This window comes from Xenopus laevis, chromosome 6L (assembly GCF_017654675.1).
Source record: "Xenopus laevis strain J_2021 chromosome 6L, Xenopus_laevis_v10.1, whole genome shotgun sequence".
In the NCBI taxonomy this organism is placed as follows: domain Eukaryota; kingdom Metazoa; phylum Chordata; class Amphibia; order Anura; family Pipidae; genus Xenopus; species Xenopus laevis.
The window spans coordinates 11,344,999-11,363,379 of record NC_054381.1 but is presented as its reverse complement, the minus strand read 5'-3'; the positions used below and the strand labels follow the sequence as shown (position 1 = coordinate 11,363,379).

Genomic DNA, 18,381 nt, shown 5'->3' with positions numbered 1-18,381 from the left:
TGGAGTAGGCCCCCCTTGGAAAAAAAGAACCCCACACTCTCTATGAACAGCACAGTGATCCCTCAGAACATTTCCATTACTGCCGGGGGGCTTGATTACCCAAAGGGCCCCTGCTGCCATGGAATAAGCCTCTGCCCACAGCCCAGAGATTGCTGAATAAAAAGCCCCTTATAGGGGACCCTGTTTATAACAAATGCCCTGTATAAATGAACCAGGTTAATCTCTGAATATACTGTATATCATATCATTTATTGATAAAGTTAGAGGGACTGAGGGTTCTTTTTCCCTAGTCCATTACATTTGGCACACATTTTTGATACAAGGAATGGGCACACAATGTACATCTCTCTATATATCTCCCTTTATATATTTCTTTCTTGAACAAAAGTGTATTTTCTTGTTCTATGTCTTCTCTGTATCTAGACTTTCTCTTGCTGATTACAGTTGCCGTATCTTCATTTCACTGGATTTGTAAGAGTAGAAGGTCTTGCCATCGCTCAGCCAGTTGATGCCAGTCTGACTGCTGTTCTGCACAAGACGGTACAACCCGTTCAGGTTGGACTGGAAACAGTTGGTATACCACCAACCTGCCTGGTTTGTAAGAGCGCAGTTGCCCCCTGACATGTCATTGTTCTGGTCATAGGTGCTAAACGACATGTTCATGTGAGACGTCAGGGAATCTCCTAAAAAAAAACAAAATGATCAAAATAATAATGGGTATGTATTTCCCAGGCAATTGTACTGTAGCTGTCAATACAACCATCCTTATCACTTTTCCTAGGGACTGGGCTGATATACAGAAGAATTTATACCTTGTATACAAGGGCATCCAAAGTTCCAAAAATCTCCATCCAAAGTATGATGTAGAGTGTGATATTCTGCAATTGGTTTTCCCTTTTTATTATTTGTGGCTTTTGACCCAGCAGAACAAAACAGAACATGTCAAAAAGTAGCCTTACGCATTTCGTACCTTGGCACTTAATCATCGCCTCTGATTAAGTGCCCACAAGGCACGAAACGCATAAGGCTACTTTTTGAGATGTTCTTTTTTTGTTAAATAAACTACTTTTTTATCTGCATCAAATTTTGGAGTGTGCCAGCCTACAACTGAACATAAATGTGCAAGATTGCCTCCCTGAGCTGAAGGTCTGGGGCTTGAGCACCTGGACCCTCTGTTAGTATTGGGAAGTGAACATTTCTATCCACAAAATCAATACTGGATATCCAATTTTTCCCTCCTCCCCTTCTTTATTATTATCACATAATCACTGTATTATCACATACGTGTCAGGTACATCACAGCATTTCAGAGGCAGCACCTAGTGACACCCTTGATGAGATAGTGCACCACACTGGATAGATGCACCCTTGGGATCTCTGTAACGTGACCTGAATCCTCACACAGGGGATCAGGGAACTCACTAAACCTAAATCCCTATTAGTCTATGTCCCTATACTACAGGCCTAAGAGGAGAGCTACCCCCTTGCTATACCTTATAGTTGGAGCACAGGCTGCTCTTGCTAAACTAGTTCTATCTGCCTCACATTCCTAGAACTAGGGTTTTCCAGACCCGCACCCGACCCTAACCCATCGACCAACTGCACTTCCAGGTTCTTTTGATAGACCAGCTCCGACTCGCCGCGCCAATGATGTCACATAAGCGGCGGGGCAAGCATGCGCGCGGCTATAAAGCCGGAAGTCGAAAGCCGGCATTTGAAGATGGCGGGTGGGGGTGAGCAGAAGAAGAGCTCAACCGTCACCAGCCCACCATCCACGAAGAGCAGTGCGAGGTTGATCCGAACCTGCGGTTATCGGGTCGGTCCGCACATCACTACCTCCTAACTGTCCTGTTTTCAGCGGGACAGTCCCGCTTTTGACAGCTCAACCCGCAGTCCCGCATTTGTACTAAAAAGTCCCAACTTTGTCTGCACTGAACAGCCAAAAAAAGAAACAAAGTTTATAACTTAATTGGCTTTTGGCAGAGAGCCCAAAAACAGCCACCAGGTGCAACTAAGATACTTTCTAATAATTTTTATAACTTGATTAATTTTTAATAACTTGAGATAAGCAAATAAGTAATTGTAACAATTTAGATAAGGAGGTCCCTTGGGAAAAGTTAGACTCACAGCTTAAAGGGCAATTCACCTTCATTAGCAAAATTGTAATAACCGGAAAAAAAACACAGAAATATGTTCAAATTTCATAACCTGCCAAATTTTGTAAAATGAACATGGTAATTAGGGGGTGTGCAGATATATGAAGTGGGAAGGAGCACACCAAAATGTCCAGGCAATGCCTTAATTCATATGCAGATTTATTGAGTGCACAAGCTTTCGGGGTCAGGTGCACCTGAGGAAGGGGTTCTGACCCCGAAAGCTTGTGCACTCAATAAATCTGCATATGAATTAAGGCATTGCCTGGACATTTTGGTGTGCTCCTTCCCACTTCATATATCTGTACAATATTTGGCTTGGAGGCTGCCAGGGATACGGATGCACCCAGCAAGCAAGTAAGTGGTGTGCGGCTAAACACTATTGTTGATCCAATTAGGGGGTGTGGCCACACAATTGGCGTGGTCAAAAAATTCACTTCGCTACGCGCGGCAAATCTTTTTGTCCCTCTTTTTATTTCCAAAATGTTGGGAGGTATGAATAAGCTATAGGGGATCGTTAACCCTATGGGTCCCTACATCATCATGCAAGAAAATCTAATGGTGGGCACTGAATACAGAGGTGGAGAGACAAAATGCTGAGGATTTTTATCAAGTTTCAAGTCAATGCAATACCAAGCTTTAATCTTTGTTGTCTCTAGGGATTCTGTTGGTCCAGACACAGGGCTACAATGTGTGACTGCTGTTTATTTATGAGTAGATATTGCAGGGAACCACTTTCTGGATAAAACTTGCATTTTATACTTGATAATGGGATACAATGGTAGCCATTATGAAATGCATGCTAGCCAGCATGGATTTTAGGATTTTAAACTGGGCATGTCAGTTTTTTAGTTACGTTTTTGGGGCTAGTATTATAAAAGGATGTTTTAGTAGTAATGGTGTGTGCCGCTTGCCTCTTCTTCTTTTCCTTCCCATTGTAACCAAAATTCCCATTATTTTTGTTGTTACTAGCCCTTTAAATTCAACTGACCAGCTGTCGTATGTCATTGTACCTCTGTCTCTTACCTATATTTCCTGCGCTGAAGTTGCTCACCAATAATGCATATTTATTTTCCTCTCCCAGAACTTGGAAGGAGGAATATTTGGCATAATACATGTTGTTGTCAAAGTCTCGGAGATCAATGCGCAGTTCCCACGTGCCTAAAGAAAAATACACTTGTATCAGAATTCCCAATTTTAGCCAATTTATATGAATACATGCTGAATTCTCAAGATATGTTAGAATTCTTTTTATCATATAACTTCTCTCCCACCTCTCTTGTAAGCAATGCTTCTCATGGTGGCAACGAATAGTAATACAGGTATAGGATCCCTAATCCCTATAGGTCTCCCATAGACATTTCCAAATTTTTAAAAATGATTTCCTTTTTCTCTGTAATAATAAAATAGTAGCTTGTACTTGATCCCAACTAAGATATAATTAATCCTTATTGGAAGCAAAACTAGCCAATTGGGTTTATTTGAATGTTTAAATGAATTTCTAGTAGACTTGGCATGAAGACCCAAATTACGGAAAGATCCGTTATCCGGAAAACCCCAGGTCCCGAGCACTCTGGATAACAGGTCTCATACCTGTACAGATTTTAGCTTGGAAGCTCCATTTAAGCTCCACTTTACCTTCTGTATCAATTAGTATTGGAATGCCATGTGTAATTGTGCTGTATACACTCTCCTATTGTATCAAGTTGAGGAATGTATTGTGTTTTATAAATATAAATTTACAATAATAAAAAAATAAATAATTTCCAAAAGTCCAAACACTCTCTTTGGGAACATGGTAAAACATACAGAAAAGGAATCATGCTCCAGCCCAGTACCAGCCCACTCCTCTCCCACCCTTACCTGATGATGTTAAATTGTGAAGAATATCATTCCCCAGCCAGAACTCATTCATTTCGCTCCCAAACCCCCTCTTGTAGGCATTCCAGCCAACATTGAAAGACACCGTGCCATCCCAACGTCTTTGGAAAACCTACAGGGAATAGATGAGATTGCAATTAAAACTAGGGGGGCTATTTATCATGCTGTGTAAAATTGGAGTGAAGAATTGCCGGTGATCTTTCCCAAGGCAACTAAAAAGCAATTCGATTTCAACAATTAGAAAACAAAGGCAAAGATCTGATTGATTGCAATAAGCAACATCACCAGTAATGCTTCACTTCACATTTTACACAACATGATAAATAGACCCCCTAGGATTCGTTCATAGGAATGAAAAGGTAACATAAGCAGGGAGTTTCAAGATTTCCAGCTCCAACAAACCCTTCTACCACACCTCTACCCCCTGAAGCACCTATTCTGGCAGCCTTGGGAACTAATCCTACACCACTTCTCTTCATTTAGTCTCACGACTGCCATCTCATTCCTAGAGCCAACTCTAAGGTGAGGTGTTTTCCTGGCTCTTTAACTTTACTAGCCCTTCTGCCTCACAGGCTTCCCAGTACTATCCAACCTCCTCCATTGAGCGGAGGCCAAGGAGGTCTAGAATTGGTAGTCCCATTTTCTAGGAATACCACCCAGAACAGGAGCTTCTCCCAGCCTCACAGGACATGTCCAACACTAAGGAATTTCTCAGTTGGGCAATGCCAAGATGATTATTTAATTCCCCTGCATGTTGTATGTTTTATATTGATTAATTCATAGAGATGCTCACATTTCTGTAATGAAGCATAACACCAGAGAGAGAGATGACCCAGAGGCTGATGAAGGGGACCATAGTACATTGAGCCCATTTAGGGCCCTGACAGATGTTACGAAGAACTGCATGGACATCCCAGGGACTAGAAATTCAGAACTAGGTTATTCTCTCACTAAAAATTCAGAACTAGGTTATTCTTTCACACCAAAGTTGTTTGCCAATGATTTACATTCTGTTGCTCAAGGATATGCCTGGTCTAGTCACAACTCAGATTTGGGGTCACTGTGCTCAGTTCATAACCATCAGTCTCATCAATTTGCAATCTTATTTTCTTTTTTATTTTCAGCCATAAGTTGCCCACCCTTGAGCAAAGATTATGTCTTCTTACCAGCCACCCTCCTCCATCTGTATGCATGTCACACAACACTCTCAGGGGTGACATTCCTACTGGGTTTATGATATTCCAGCCACTTAGAAATTCCCCTTGATTCAGCAGATCCTTACAGGACGTTCCATCTGGAAAATCAAATATAATTTTAGTGATGAAGGTACTGCCAAATGGTCATGGCATGGGGGTATAATGTCCATCTGTTACAATGGAACCAAGAAGCTTCCAGCTACAACACAGACATAGACAAGTTAACCTCATTGGCAAAGTTATTTATTCCACAATCTCACTTCTGCCCTCGATGACCTGTTTAATAGTGTTCCAACCCATCTATGTTCTTTGCTCTATTGTAGGTATTTGAACTAATCTTCCTTAGGTCCCAGTGACTCCAATATAAATACCATTTCAGCACCCAGCACCTACATATACAAAACTATTTGATTTCCTAACCAAACAAAAGCTATCTAAAATGTGACTTTGGTATGTATGCCCAAAGTAGTGTGCAAGGTGAAAAAAAAACAAAAACAAACAAGCTGCAAATAGCTGCAGGCCTCCAACTGCCATATAAATCAAACGCTGCCTGCTGGTATAGGTGGAAGGGAGGATGCCTCAATGCCTCCCCATACCACTCTGTTCCTTACAGGTCCTTCAGATCTGCAATGTATGGAACAGAAGGGCCATTGGGGCCCTGTTCTTAAAAGGTTATGGGAGATAGCTCATGGTACAAGTTGATCCAGGGACTGGTCCCATTGCCATTTTGGAGTCAGGAAGGAATTTTTTCCCCTCTGAGGCAAATTGGAGAGGCTTCATATGGTTTTTTTTTTGCCTTCCTCTGGATAAATTAGCAGTTAAGCAGGTTATATACAGACTTGAAAGTTTGAACTTGATGGATGTGTGTCTTTTTTTCCACCTAACTTACTATGTAACTGCCTGCTCTAAGGCACACACTAAGGACAGGGCTGAACTGCGCCTCTTGCTATTTCCATGGAGCGCCAGATTTTTGATCCTGCATTCTGCACAAAAAACAGCAAGCTCAGGGGGTGCAAGTGCTGCTAAATGAGCATTAAGAGGTCCACTCGTGTGCCCCTTAGTGCTCCTGCACTTGCATCCCCAGGCTTGTATATATGCCCTTTTTTTTGTCATCGGTTCCAGTTTATATTTTGCCTAAATGTCTTCTGCAAGGAGGAGGAAGCAGACCCTGCAGCTGCAGGGGGCTAAATGAGGCCCTAATTAATGAGCAATTTTAACATATGTTTGTAAAACAGGTCAACCTCTGGATATGTTGGGGGGGCTTAAAATTAATTTGCTATGGGGTCATTAAAGTCTAATTATGTCACAGGTATTCTGTTTCCCTGTATAAAACCTGGCCAAAAGAACTCCCTCTAAGATTTGAGATTTACTTTACATCAATCTTATCCTTAGACTAGAGTTTCTAGGTTAACAGAAGTGCAAGTGCTGTCAAGCCAAAATAAATGTGCGCATATTCACATCCAAAACCCAGTCCTAACACCCCTCCCTGTAGTTTATGAAGAAGAGGAAGCAAGTGCACCTGAGCCTATAAATTGCACTTTGCTAAGGGTTCATAATTACCCTTTTTATCTTACAAGTACAAAATCATCAAAAGCTAAAGTTCATATTTGTTTTAGAGACACAATTTTCAGGTGATGATTGTCACTAGGCCCAACTAAACATCTTGATATAGCAAATTTGGAACAAATTCTACCTGTTACTAAAAACAGATATGAAAGTTGGAATTCAGCTGGATTATAGTGATGGGCAAATTTCTCCCATTTAGCTTTGCCGAAAAATTCGCGAATTTCCAGCAAAATTTGCAAAAAATCATGAAATCTGAAAGTTCACGAAAAAAAAATTGAAATTGTGTTGTCACGAAAAAATCGAACCATTCGAATGGTTTCCCAAAAAATCGAGCAATTCTAATGTTTTCACTATAAAATTGAGCAATTCGAACGTTTTCATGGAAAAATCTAGCAATTCAAACGTTTTCACTAAAATCGAGCAATTCGAACGTTTTCACAAAAAATATAGCAATTTGAATGTTTTCACTACAAAAGCGAACAATTCGAACGTTTTCACGAAAAAATCAAATGTTTTCACAAAAAAATCTAGCAATTCGATAGTTTTTACACGAAAAAATGGAGCAATTCAAAGTTTTAATGAAAAAAATCAGAAATTGACGCCGGCAAATCTCGTGGGAGATTCACAAATCTATTCAACGGTGGCGAAATGCGGAAATTTGCTGCAAATTCGTGCCAGACGTATTTATTCGCCCATCACTAATTATTGGCAGTGTCTCTAAAAAATACTGTTCAGGCATCTCTTTTATCTTGTGCCTGTTGTCCCAGCCAGCAGTATTCCATTCACATTATATACTCACTGTACAATGAATATATCCCAGCTGCTCCTTGATCTCCTGTAGAAAAAGCACAGAGAATTAGTGCTCCAATATTTACTCATGTACTATACAAGACACTTTGGGGCTGATTTACCAGCGACTGTTTTTATTCTGCGTGGAACCAATAATATTTAAAGGAGAAGGAAAGCTCCAAGACAGTTTATTGCCAATAGATTAGCCACAATAGTGCAAGATAGAACACTATATTTATTCTGCAGAATGCTTTACCATGCCTGAGTAAACAGCTCTAGACACTGTCTCTGTTTGTTTACGATAGAAGCTGCCATATAAGCTTAGTGTGACATCACTTCCTGCCTGAGTCTCTCCCTGCTCACTAACAGCTCTGAGCTCAGATTACAGCAGGGATGGGAGGAGGGAGGGGGAGAGGAGCAAACGGAGAATGCTCAAGGCCATGCCCTAGAGGTTTAAGTTGAAAACAGGAAGTCTGATACAGATGCCCATGTGTACACAATAGAAGGAAAGAAATGTGGTGTTTCTTTTGACAGAGGACTCAGAGCAGCATTACTTTGAGGGTTTACTGGTGTATTTATATAGACCTTTCTGATAAAGCTTACTTTATTTTAGCCTTTCCTTCTCCTTTAAGAATAGGCCTTGGGCCTGCAATCCTGGAACAACCAAAAATTTGCTCATAGTCTGTACAGAGAGATCCCATAAAACTATGGCAGCATAGGTATTCCCCTGTACTAAGCACAATTCAGCAGGAACAGTCCCTAAGTTTGCTCATAGTCTGTACAAAGAGATCCCATAAAACTATGGCAACATAGGTATTCCCTGTACTAAGCACAATTCAGCAGGAACAGTCCCCTAAGTTGGCTCATAGTCTGTACAGAGAGATCCCATAAAACTATGGCAGCATAGGTATTCCCCTGTACTAAGCACAATTCAGCAGGAACAGCCTCCTAAGTTGGCTCATACCCTACTATAAAAACTGTGCATGTGACTCAGAAGGACTCACCTTTTTCCCCTTGTAAACCCATTGGGCCAGTGTCTCCTGTAAATAAATAAGAAATATTTATATGAAAACATATTCCAATTGTGTTTTGGTGATTTATAAATCAAATGAATTCTGGAACATTGGCAGCCTCCTCAGTGTTGTTTACACACGACTTCCAGCACTACAACTTAATTAATGATGACAGTTGCAAGCAATTTACATACTGGCCAGTCCAACGTCACACCTCCAGGAAGTTTCCCAAAATTCTTTCCCACCCCTTGAACCTATTATACAGGGTGAATATCAGACCCGAACTGAGATTTTTTTTTTCAGATTACCCATGGGAGATTTTTCCTCATTCAACTGAATATGTCCCATAATCAGAACTGACAAGTTACATATCCAAGTGACTCCGGAAAGGGGAATGGGTTAATGGAGTCATAGGAACTGGATTTGGAATGTTTGTGCTGTTTTACAGCTCATCTAATATTTATAATTTTCATGAAAATTTAGTTCTGCTGGAAGCCTGGCACCCGACTCCTTTGACTTAAAGGGGTCATTCACCTTTATGTTAACTTTTAGTATCATGTAGAGAGGGATATTCTAAGACAATTTGCAATTGGTTTTAATTTTTTATTATTTGTGGTTTTTTGTATTATTTAGCTTTTTATTCAGCAGCTCTCCAGTTTGCAATTTCAGCCATCTGGTTGCTAGGGTTCATATTACCCTAGCAACCATGCACTGATTTGAATAAAAAACCTAATAATTATAATAATTCCTAAACAGCAGTCCAAGGCCCACTGAGCATGTTCAGTGCCACCGACAAGATCCAAGATGGCGACCTACTGTGGACAATTTTGAAGGGTTGGATCATTGCAGTTTTAGGGCTGCTGAACCTCTAGGCTGGTACAGTACATTCAGAATATAAAATGCTCTGCCTCTGTCTGTAATTTATAAACATGTACAGGTAATTTGGAACCTACCTTTTTCACCTTTTGTTCCATTTATTCCTGGGGTCCCTGAAGGCCCTAAGAACAAGACAAAAAAGTACATATTGTTATTTGAAAATACTGAGTAAAAATCACAACGTTCCTCCATTGTGAAGGTACAAATGATCATACGACCATGTTAACTAATAGCAGCGTTAGAGTTCAGGCACAGGAAGTATAAAACGCACTTTTCTAATACTGCCCTTTTACTTTCTTTGTATTATACATATTATTATATCACTTTATTATCATCTTTTTCTGGTTTGATCTTCTATATAATGTTTTGTTGATTTTGGTTTAGGTTTATTTCATTTTTTTTTTAATTGTCGTTTCCTTGTGATTTGTGTGTGAATATACTGCAAACCCATCAGTTGAAGCTTGCATGTAAATTAGTCTTCTAATAGGCAATTTGTCTTTACTGATTGTGATTGGTTGATATATGTGGTGTTTTTTGACAACCCCTATATAAACATTGTACAGGGCCATTTAGCCTATGAGGAAGTGCCCCAACAGGCATGAAACGCGTTAGGTAATGTCCTAATATGTCCTAATAAACTTTTTGTACTTTTTTACTTACTGGTTTACTAATTTTTGGAGAAACTCACATTCTTGGGTATGTTGCCCCCCTGTCTGGGCAATAAACATTAGGGCACTGGGTGGAACAGATCTATACAGGTGTCACTTTTAAAGCTAAAGTCGTTAAGACAAAGAGCAGGATGTAAAAATGTTACATTTCCCCTTTAGTGCAATATCAGCTTGCTCCATGTGGCTCTCCCTGCACAACCCAGAGCTCTTTTACATTGGTACCAGATTCCTTACTCACCAGTTGGCCCCATGGGACCGGGGTCGCCTTTTTGCCCCACTGTATCCAGTCCTGCACACACAGTAAAAGGGAAGCCCGTCCCGGCAGGTTCAAGCTGTGAAACTAAAACACCAAGGAGAACATTACAATGTACAAATGCTCTTTGCAAATAAGAAGATATAAAAAAAGAAACTAAAACAAATACTGATGTAATGTAAAGGCTTTAATCATTTTTATATTAATAGACCACTAGGTTGAGCTTAGTGGAGGGAATAGAACAGTATTAGTAAAGGGACACCTCAATCTGGTACAGGTATCATATACTTTATTCAAGACCCCATAGAGCTCTCCCATAGACTCTTTAATAAAACAGTAACTTGAACTTGATCCAAACTAAACTGCATACATCCACATAGGTGGTAGTCCTACTTGGTTTATTTAGTGTTTTAGTGATTTTTAGCTGATTTATGGCTTGGAGAGCCAAATTACGCAAAGGTCCGTTATTCAGAAAACCACAGATCCTAAGCATTATGGATAATAGATCCAATACCTAAATTAAGCTTTCTCTCCTGTACATGTACTTTTTCCTGCAAGATGACCCAGTAACGTAAGTTGGGGAAAAAATTATACATTCATCTCTTATTATAGGGAATAGTGTACCCACTAATGTAAATGATAAGGATATTGTAAGTCATAGAGGGGTTCTGTGACCATATAAAGGCACAAGTCTGGGGTTCTGTTATACAGGGAACCCTAAGTATCACTCATGTATTATAAGAGATAATGTACCCACTATTGTATATAATAAGGATATTAAGGGGCCGATTCACAAAGGGACGAATATCGAGGGTTAATTAACCCTCGATATTCGACTGGGAATTAAAATCCTTCGACTTCGAATATCGAAGTCGAAGGATTTTAGCGCAAATAGTGCGATCGAACGATCTAAGGAATAATCCTTAGATCGAACGATAAAATCCTTCGAACCGAACGATTTGAAGGATTTAAATCCAACGATCGAAGGAATATCCTTCGATCAAAAAAAGTTAGCCAAGCCTATGGGGACCTTCCCCATAGGCTAACATTGAGTTCGGTAGCTTTTAGGTGGCGAACTAGGGGGTCGAAGTTTCGATTTGAAGTCGTAGTCGTAGTCGAAGGTTGTAGTAGCCCATTCGATGGTCAAAGTAGCCCAAAAAACACTTTGAAATTCGAAGTTTTTTTACTTCGAATCCTTCACTCGAAGTTAGTGAATCTGCCCCTTAAAGTCACAGAGGGGTTATGTGACTATATAAAGGCACAAGGCACAAGGCTGAGTTATACAGGGAACCCTGAGTATCACTCATGTATTATAAGGGATTATGTACCCCCTACTGTAAATGATAAGGATATTAGAAGTCACTGAGGGGGTTCTGTGACCATATAAAGGCACAAGGCTGCAGGCTGAGTTATACAGGGAACTCTGAGTATCACTCATGTATTATAAGGGATAATGTACCCCCTACTGTAAATGATAAGGATATTAGAAGTCACTGAGGGGGTTCTGTGACCATATAAAGGCACAAGGCTGTAGGCTGAGTTATACAGGGAACTCTGAGTATCACTCATGTATTATAAGGGATAATGTACCCCCTACTGTAAATGATAAGGATATTAGAAGTCACTGAGGGGTTGTTCTGTGACCATATAAAGGTACAAGGCTGCAGGCTGAGTTATACAGTGATCTCTGAGTATCACTCATGTATTATAAGGGATAATGTACCCCCTTTTGTATATGATAAGGATATTAGAAGTCACAAAGTGGTTCTGTGACCATATAAAGGCACAAGGCTGCAGACTGCAAATGTATTACCCAATAGTTCATACTATTGTTGCGTCATCAACTGTTTCAACCACACATACCACAAGTGCAAACCCTCTAAATAAAGTCTCTAGGACATAATATTATTATGGTTCTATAGAGCAGCATTTCCATGACGTATTTTATCTGACAAATCAAATGTCATAATCATATTGGAGTTAGAGGGGAACCAGCTATTTAAACAGAAATGCTAGGATTGCATTACATTGCTTTTGGTGGAGAGCTGGCTCCTGTTATAATCATTACTCCACTCATTACTAAGCTGCTAATGCATATTAACATGAGAATTTAACAGTCTCGCAGGAATGGATGGCACAACATTACAGATCCAAAAATAGGGGCATAATTGTGCCAAATAATACCCAGTATATATAAGAGAGTTTGGTTGGCTCTAATGCATGAGAATATGGCATTGATCACTCCAGCACAACATTTATTCCAAATTTTGCACCATTAAAATCACTCCCAAATGAAGGGCATTTGAGTGCCCCTGTCCTGCTGTAATTTCTGTCCTGGTGGAAACTGCACCCAAAGGTGGACAATGAAATGCATAAATATATTCATCTGCAAAATGTAGACACCAGTTTTGCACTGGAGTCTTGGTGAAAAAAAACATTACAATAGTGCTCATTAAAGGTGGCCATAGACGTAAAGATCTGCTCGTTTGGCGACATCACCAAACGAGAGGATCTTTCCCCGATATGCCATTAATGTGCATGGCTATATTGGGGGTAATCTGACCGTTCGGCCGAACGATCCGATTACGATGCGCAATGGGCTCGGGATTGGTCGGGTCGAAATCAAACCTGTCGGATTGACCAAACGACCGATCTCCCCCGGACGAAAGAAGTCAACACTCACCACACACGATCCAAAATCGTACGAATCCTCGATTAGTAAGATAGGATCTGTGCGTCTATGGCCAGCTTTAGTCCTGCTTTAAAGGAACAGTAACGTCAAAAAATAAAAGTGTTTTAAAGTAATGAAAATATAATGTAGTGTTGCCCTGCACTGGTAAAACTGTTGTGTTTGCTTAAGAAACTCTACTATTGTTTATATAAATAAGCTGCTGTGTAGCCATGGGGGCAGCCATTCAAAGGAGAAAAAGCTCAAGTTACACAGCAGATAGCAGATAAGCTCTGTCTGTCTAATGGTGTTATCTATTATCCATTCGTTAACCTGTGCCATATAGCCGTTTTTCAATCTCCACCATTGCTCTACAGCAGCTTGTTTACATGAACTATAGTAGTGTTTCTGAAGCAGATCAGTTTTACCAGTGCAGGGCAACACTACATGATATTTTCATTACTTTTAAACACTTACATTTTTTGGTGTTACTGTTCCTTTAAATACTAGTTCTAGAGTGGTAATTGTGACACATAAGGAACATCCACACGCCATTGCAAGGGGCAATGAACAAAGTACAAAGAATCAGACATGACACAGTAAATGACACTTGTGATTGAAGCCAGAGGCAAGAACCAGTGAGTAACCCAACCAGTCTGGGAACAACATGACTTTTTTACATTTATCTTTGTACAAGAAAAATCTTAATTTTTCCCCTTAAGATATGTACAGGTATGGGACCTATTATCAGAATGTTTGGCACCCAGGGGTTTTCCAGTTCCAGATAACAGATCTTTCTGTATTTTTTTGGATCTTCATACCTCAAGTCATATAAACATTAAATAAACTCAATAGGCTGGTTTTGCTTCTAATAAGGATTAATTATATCTTAGTTGGGATCAAGTACAAGTTACTGTTTTATTATTACAGAGAAAAAGGAAATCATTTTTAAAATTCATTTTTTAAAAAAATGGAGTTTATGGGAGACGGCTTTTGTGTAATTCTGAGCTTTCTAGATATCAGGTTTCCGGATAACGGATCCCATACCAGTACTTAGAATTGGGGTCCTCCATTTGGCCTACGAAAGCAAATGCAAGTTAGAAGCCGCTACTGCTTTCTGGCAGGGGCATTTTTGCGCAGGGTTTTTTATCATAATGACATTTTACTGATCATTTATAGAAAATATACTTGAAGGAGAAATTAAGCTCTCAATTAACTTTAGGGATGACAACATAATCCATGCAATTTGCTGTTGATGATATGGATTGCGATTTTTGAATATGTTTTTTTCCCTGACTATCTTCAGTTAAAACTATTTTTTTCTGAGATGTTAAAAAATGTTTTGCATTTTGTTCTAAATAAATTTTGCTTTGGTCTTTACCTCTTTTTTTCTGCAGATCTACATGAAGTTTTACTGGCTCCCTGGTTTCTAGGTTCAGTGACACCAGCAACTGGGCATTTTAAAAGAGAACTAAACCCTAAAAACCAATATAGCTAAAAATGCTATATATACTATACTGTATCATATAGTGAACTTATTGCACGAGGCTAAAGTTTGAGCTTGTCAATAGCAGCAATGATCCAGGACTTCAAACTTGTCACAGGGGGTCACCATCTTGGAAAGTGTCTGTGACACTCACATGCTCAGTGGGCTCTGATTGGCTGTTGAGAAGCTAAGCTTAGGGCTCGTCACTAATTATCCAGCAGAAAATGAGCTTCCCCTGTAATATAAGCTGATGCTACAGGTTTGCTGATTATTAAATTCTGATGCTAATTGCACTGGTTTCTGTGCTGCCATGTAGTAATTATGTGTATTAATTACTAATCAGCCTTATATTGTGACATTTCTATTCTATGTGTACTGTATATTGTGAGTGGCTCCCTAAGCTCAGTAAGTGACAGCAGCACAGAGCATGTGCAGTGAATCAGCAGAAAAGAAGATGGGGAGCTACTGGGGCATCTTTGGAGACATAGATCTTTACTGCTAAAGGGCTGTGGTTGCCTTGGGCTGATACTGAAGCACAAAACATAATGTACAACATTTCTAGCTACTTCTTTAGTTAGGCTTTAGTTCTCCTTTAAGGATGGTTATACAAACATAAACAATAAAAATGTTCATTACCGATAATCTTCCAATAGATCCGTGCGTTGAACCCATTTTTAAAGCCCAGATTGACCCAGAACCACATCTCGCATTCTTACATACTTTTTTGCTAGTAACCTACTCTGCTGCAGAAATCTACCCCCAAAATAAGTCTGCTTTCTTGTTCCTAGGCCACTGTCCTTAGCAACTGGGGGAAAATGATGATCAAATTACTTTTATCCGGTGAGAAGAGGATGATTCTACTCGTGGGGGATATGTTTCAGTGCGGTGGGCAGTAGGCACTGCACTAAACACTTTTACTGTGTCCTACTTGCACAGACCCTCTAGTTTCCTTCCCAGTTCCATCACTTATTAGTTTTTCAGCAACATGGGGCAAAATGCAAAAAGCCTTAGTGTATTATCATTATAAGAATAACCTATTGCATCCCAGTATGTGTCTCACAGTACAGAGTACAGCTTTTACTGCCAATGGATGTGCCTTAAAGAGATACTGACACCAGAAATGATGCCTTTTTTACATCTATCATAATATTGGCTTTGCATGCTACTTGTAATTTTGCCATAAAGTATTTGTCCAATGCTTTTACATTACCCATCTCACTCCCCGTGCTCGTCTATGAGGGGGCTGCCATATTTGTGGAGCAGGAGTCCGTTAGCATTAGAAACTTTGACAGACTGAGATGGGACAGTCAGGTTGGCAAAACAGTCAGGTTTAGGAACGTTAAGTAATAATTACTTACAAAAGCAGACCAATCAGCAAAAAACGATCAACGTGACATACATGTAACTTTTAAAGTAGATTAATATTTCGAAAAGAAAATTTTTAGTGTCAGTATCACTTTAAGGGGTGCTCCTACTGCTCCAGCACTTGCACCTGTACCCCAGGCTGTATTAGTAGCTTAGTAGGGTGCCTCTTCCCTTCCCAATCAGTCTGTGTACAGATCCTGTACTGTGTATGTACCTGGAAAAAATGGATACAAAGGGGTCCCCCCCAAGCTACCAAGCCTATATGGTAAATACAGCCCTGCCTGTACAAGTAATACAGATATATGAGCCCTAAGGAGTAACGTCCTGCTAAAGTAAGCCATGCTTATATAAAGGCTATACAGGTAGGGGATCCCTTATGCAGAATGCTGGGGACATGGAGTTTTCTGGATAAGGGGTCTTTCTGTAATTTGGATCTCCATACCGTAAGTCTATTAAAATTTCATTTAAACATTATTTAAACTCAGTAGGATTGTTGTGGCTCCAAAAAGGATTCATTATATCTCAGTTTGGATCAAGTACAAGATCCTGTTTTATTATTACAGAAAAAGCATTATGGAAATGTGAATTATTTGATTAAAAGGAAATCTATGGGAGATGGCTATTCCGTAATTCAGAGCTTTCTGGATAACGGGTTTCCGGATAACGGATCCTATACCTGTATTTTCAAGTCAAAATCAAATCTCTGTTCCCATGTTTTAGCCCCTATTACCAATATAATAATAAAGCATACCTGCCACGGTGGCATAACTGAGAATGTTCAGCAGGCAAAATCCTGTAACAAGTGCCACCGGCATGATAGATCTATATTCCCAGCTCCGTGCCTTCCTTCATTCGTGATTGTATAGACTGGCAATGGACATGCTGTACAGGAAGCAGCCCTAAAGTCTCCAACAGCTTCACCTGTAGCTCAGTTCAGCCCAAGTCCCCACCCTCGGTGGCATTCTAACTGGACGTGTTCTGCAGTAACCTGAGCCAGAGATACCAGAGCCCTTGTCATTTTAAGGAAAATACAGATACAGAAATATTCCATTAATGCAGGCGATTGACAGGCAGTCATGCGGAAGAGTAAAAGCACAACAGAAGTATGCAAAACAGGCTGTGCTGTGCAGCCTTTATTTTATTATATATATTATATATATATATATATATATATATATATATATATATATATATATATATATATATATATATATATATATATATATATATACTGTATATAAACCATAGAATTCTTAATGAATCAGATGAAAATTGAGCATAGGACTGGCCAGATATGGGATGACTGTGACGTAGTTGGCCAGCTTAAATATATTGTAATATATGGACAAACAATCCCTGTTTTGTTTAAAGGGTAAGGCATTTTTCAGTAGCAGTATGCACAAAATGTCTCTGTCTTAAATATATTGATAATGGGTTGAGTGCAGAGGACTCTTGTATTTGACTATATGTATTTTGTGGTCACACCCTCATTGCACCCCCGCCTAATGATTTTAAAAACTAGTGGTGAGCACAACTTTCCCTTGTTTGTTATAGTTCTACAGGAGCAGTGACCAGCTCCATGTTGTAGCTCCCACCCTCTCCAACTATAGTCAGGTGATCCCACTGGTGTCTAATAAAAGGGCAGCCAAGTTTGGTAGTTTTACTTTGAAAGCAGCTAGTAAGTTGCAGGTAAAACGTATTCGTCCATTTTATAAAATGTATAATTAAACCATAGAATTCTTAATGAATCAGATGAAAATTGAGCATAGGACTGGCCAGATATGGGATGACTTTGACGTAGTCGGCCAGCTTAAATATATTGCAATATATGGACAAACAATCCCTGTTTTGTTTAAAGGGTAAGGCATTTTTCAGTAGCAGTAGCACAAAATGTCTCTGTTTTAAATATATTGATAATGGGTTGAGTGCAGAGGAATCTTGTATTTGTCTATATATATATATATATATATATATATATATATATATATATATATATATATATATATATATATATATATATATATATATATATATATACACTAAACAAGGTAGCCCCAGCACTCTCAATATATAACCCCCTGAAAAAATATTCTTGCACAACTGAACTGTAACTTAGAAAGTTCAGTTGTGCAAGAATATTTTTTCAGGGGGTTATTTATTGAAAGTGCTGGGGCTACCTTGTTTAGTATGTAAATTAAGCCTTGCCCACGTGCACCCAATAAGAAAGGTGAGGAGCGGCATTTCAGCTTGTTTATTTAAAAATTATATGTATGTGTATATTTATATGTATGTGTGTATATATATATATATATATATATATATATATATATATATATATATATATATATATATATATATATATATATATATATATATATATATATATATATAGTAAACTACTAAGCTTTCAGCAGCACCTGGGCTATAGCACCCATTGTGCATAGCTAGCTAAGGGAGACGCATACTT

General features: G+C 39.2%; 1 protein-coding gene across 1 annotated transcript; it reads right to left on the bottom strand.

The window, feature by feature from the left end:
• Positions 1-230: 230 nt before the first annotated feature.
• Positions 231-16,769, bottom strand: MGC84752 (protein). Its single transcript, NM_001092839.2, is given in 9 exon segments — positions 231-683; positions 3,180-3,314; positions 4,017-4,146; positions 5,201-5,328; positions 7,596-7,631; positions 8,590-8,625; positions 9,552-9,596; positions 10,381-10,482; positions 16,666-16,769. Coding segments are annotated over 9 exon segments (921 nt in total). The 5' UTR covers positions 16,730-16,769; the 3' UTR covers positions 231-438.
• Between the last annotated feature and the right edge of the window lie 1,612 nt (positions 16,770-18,381).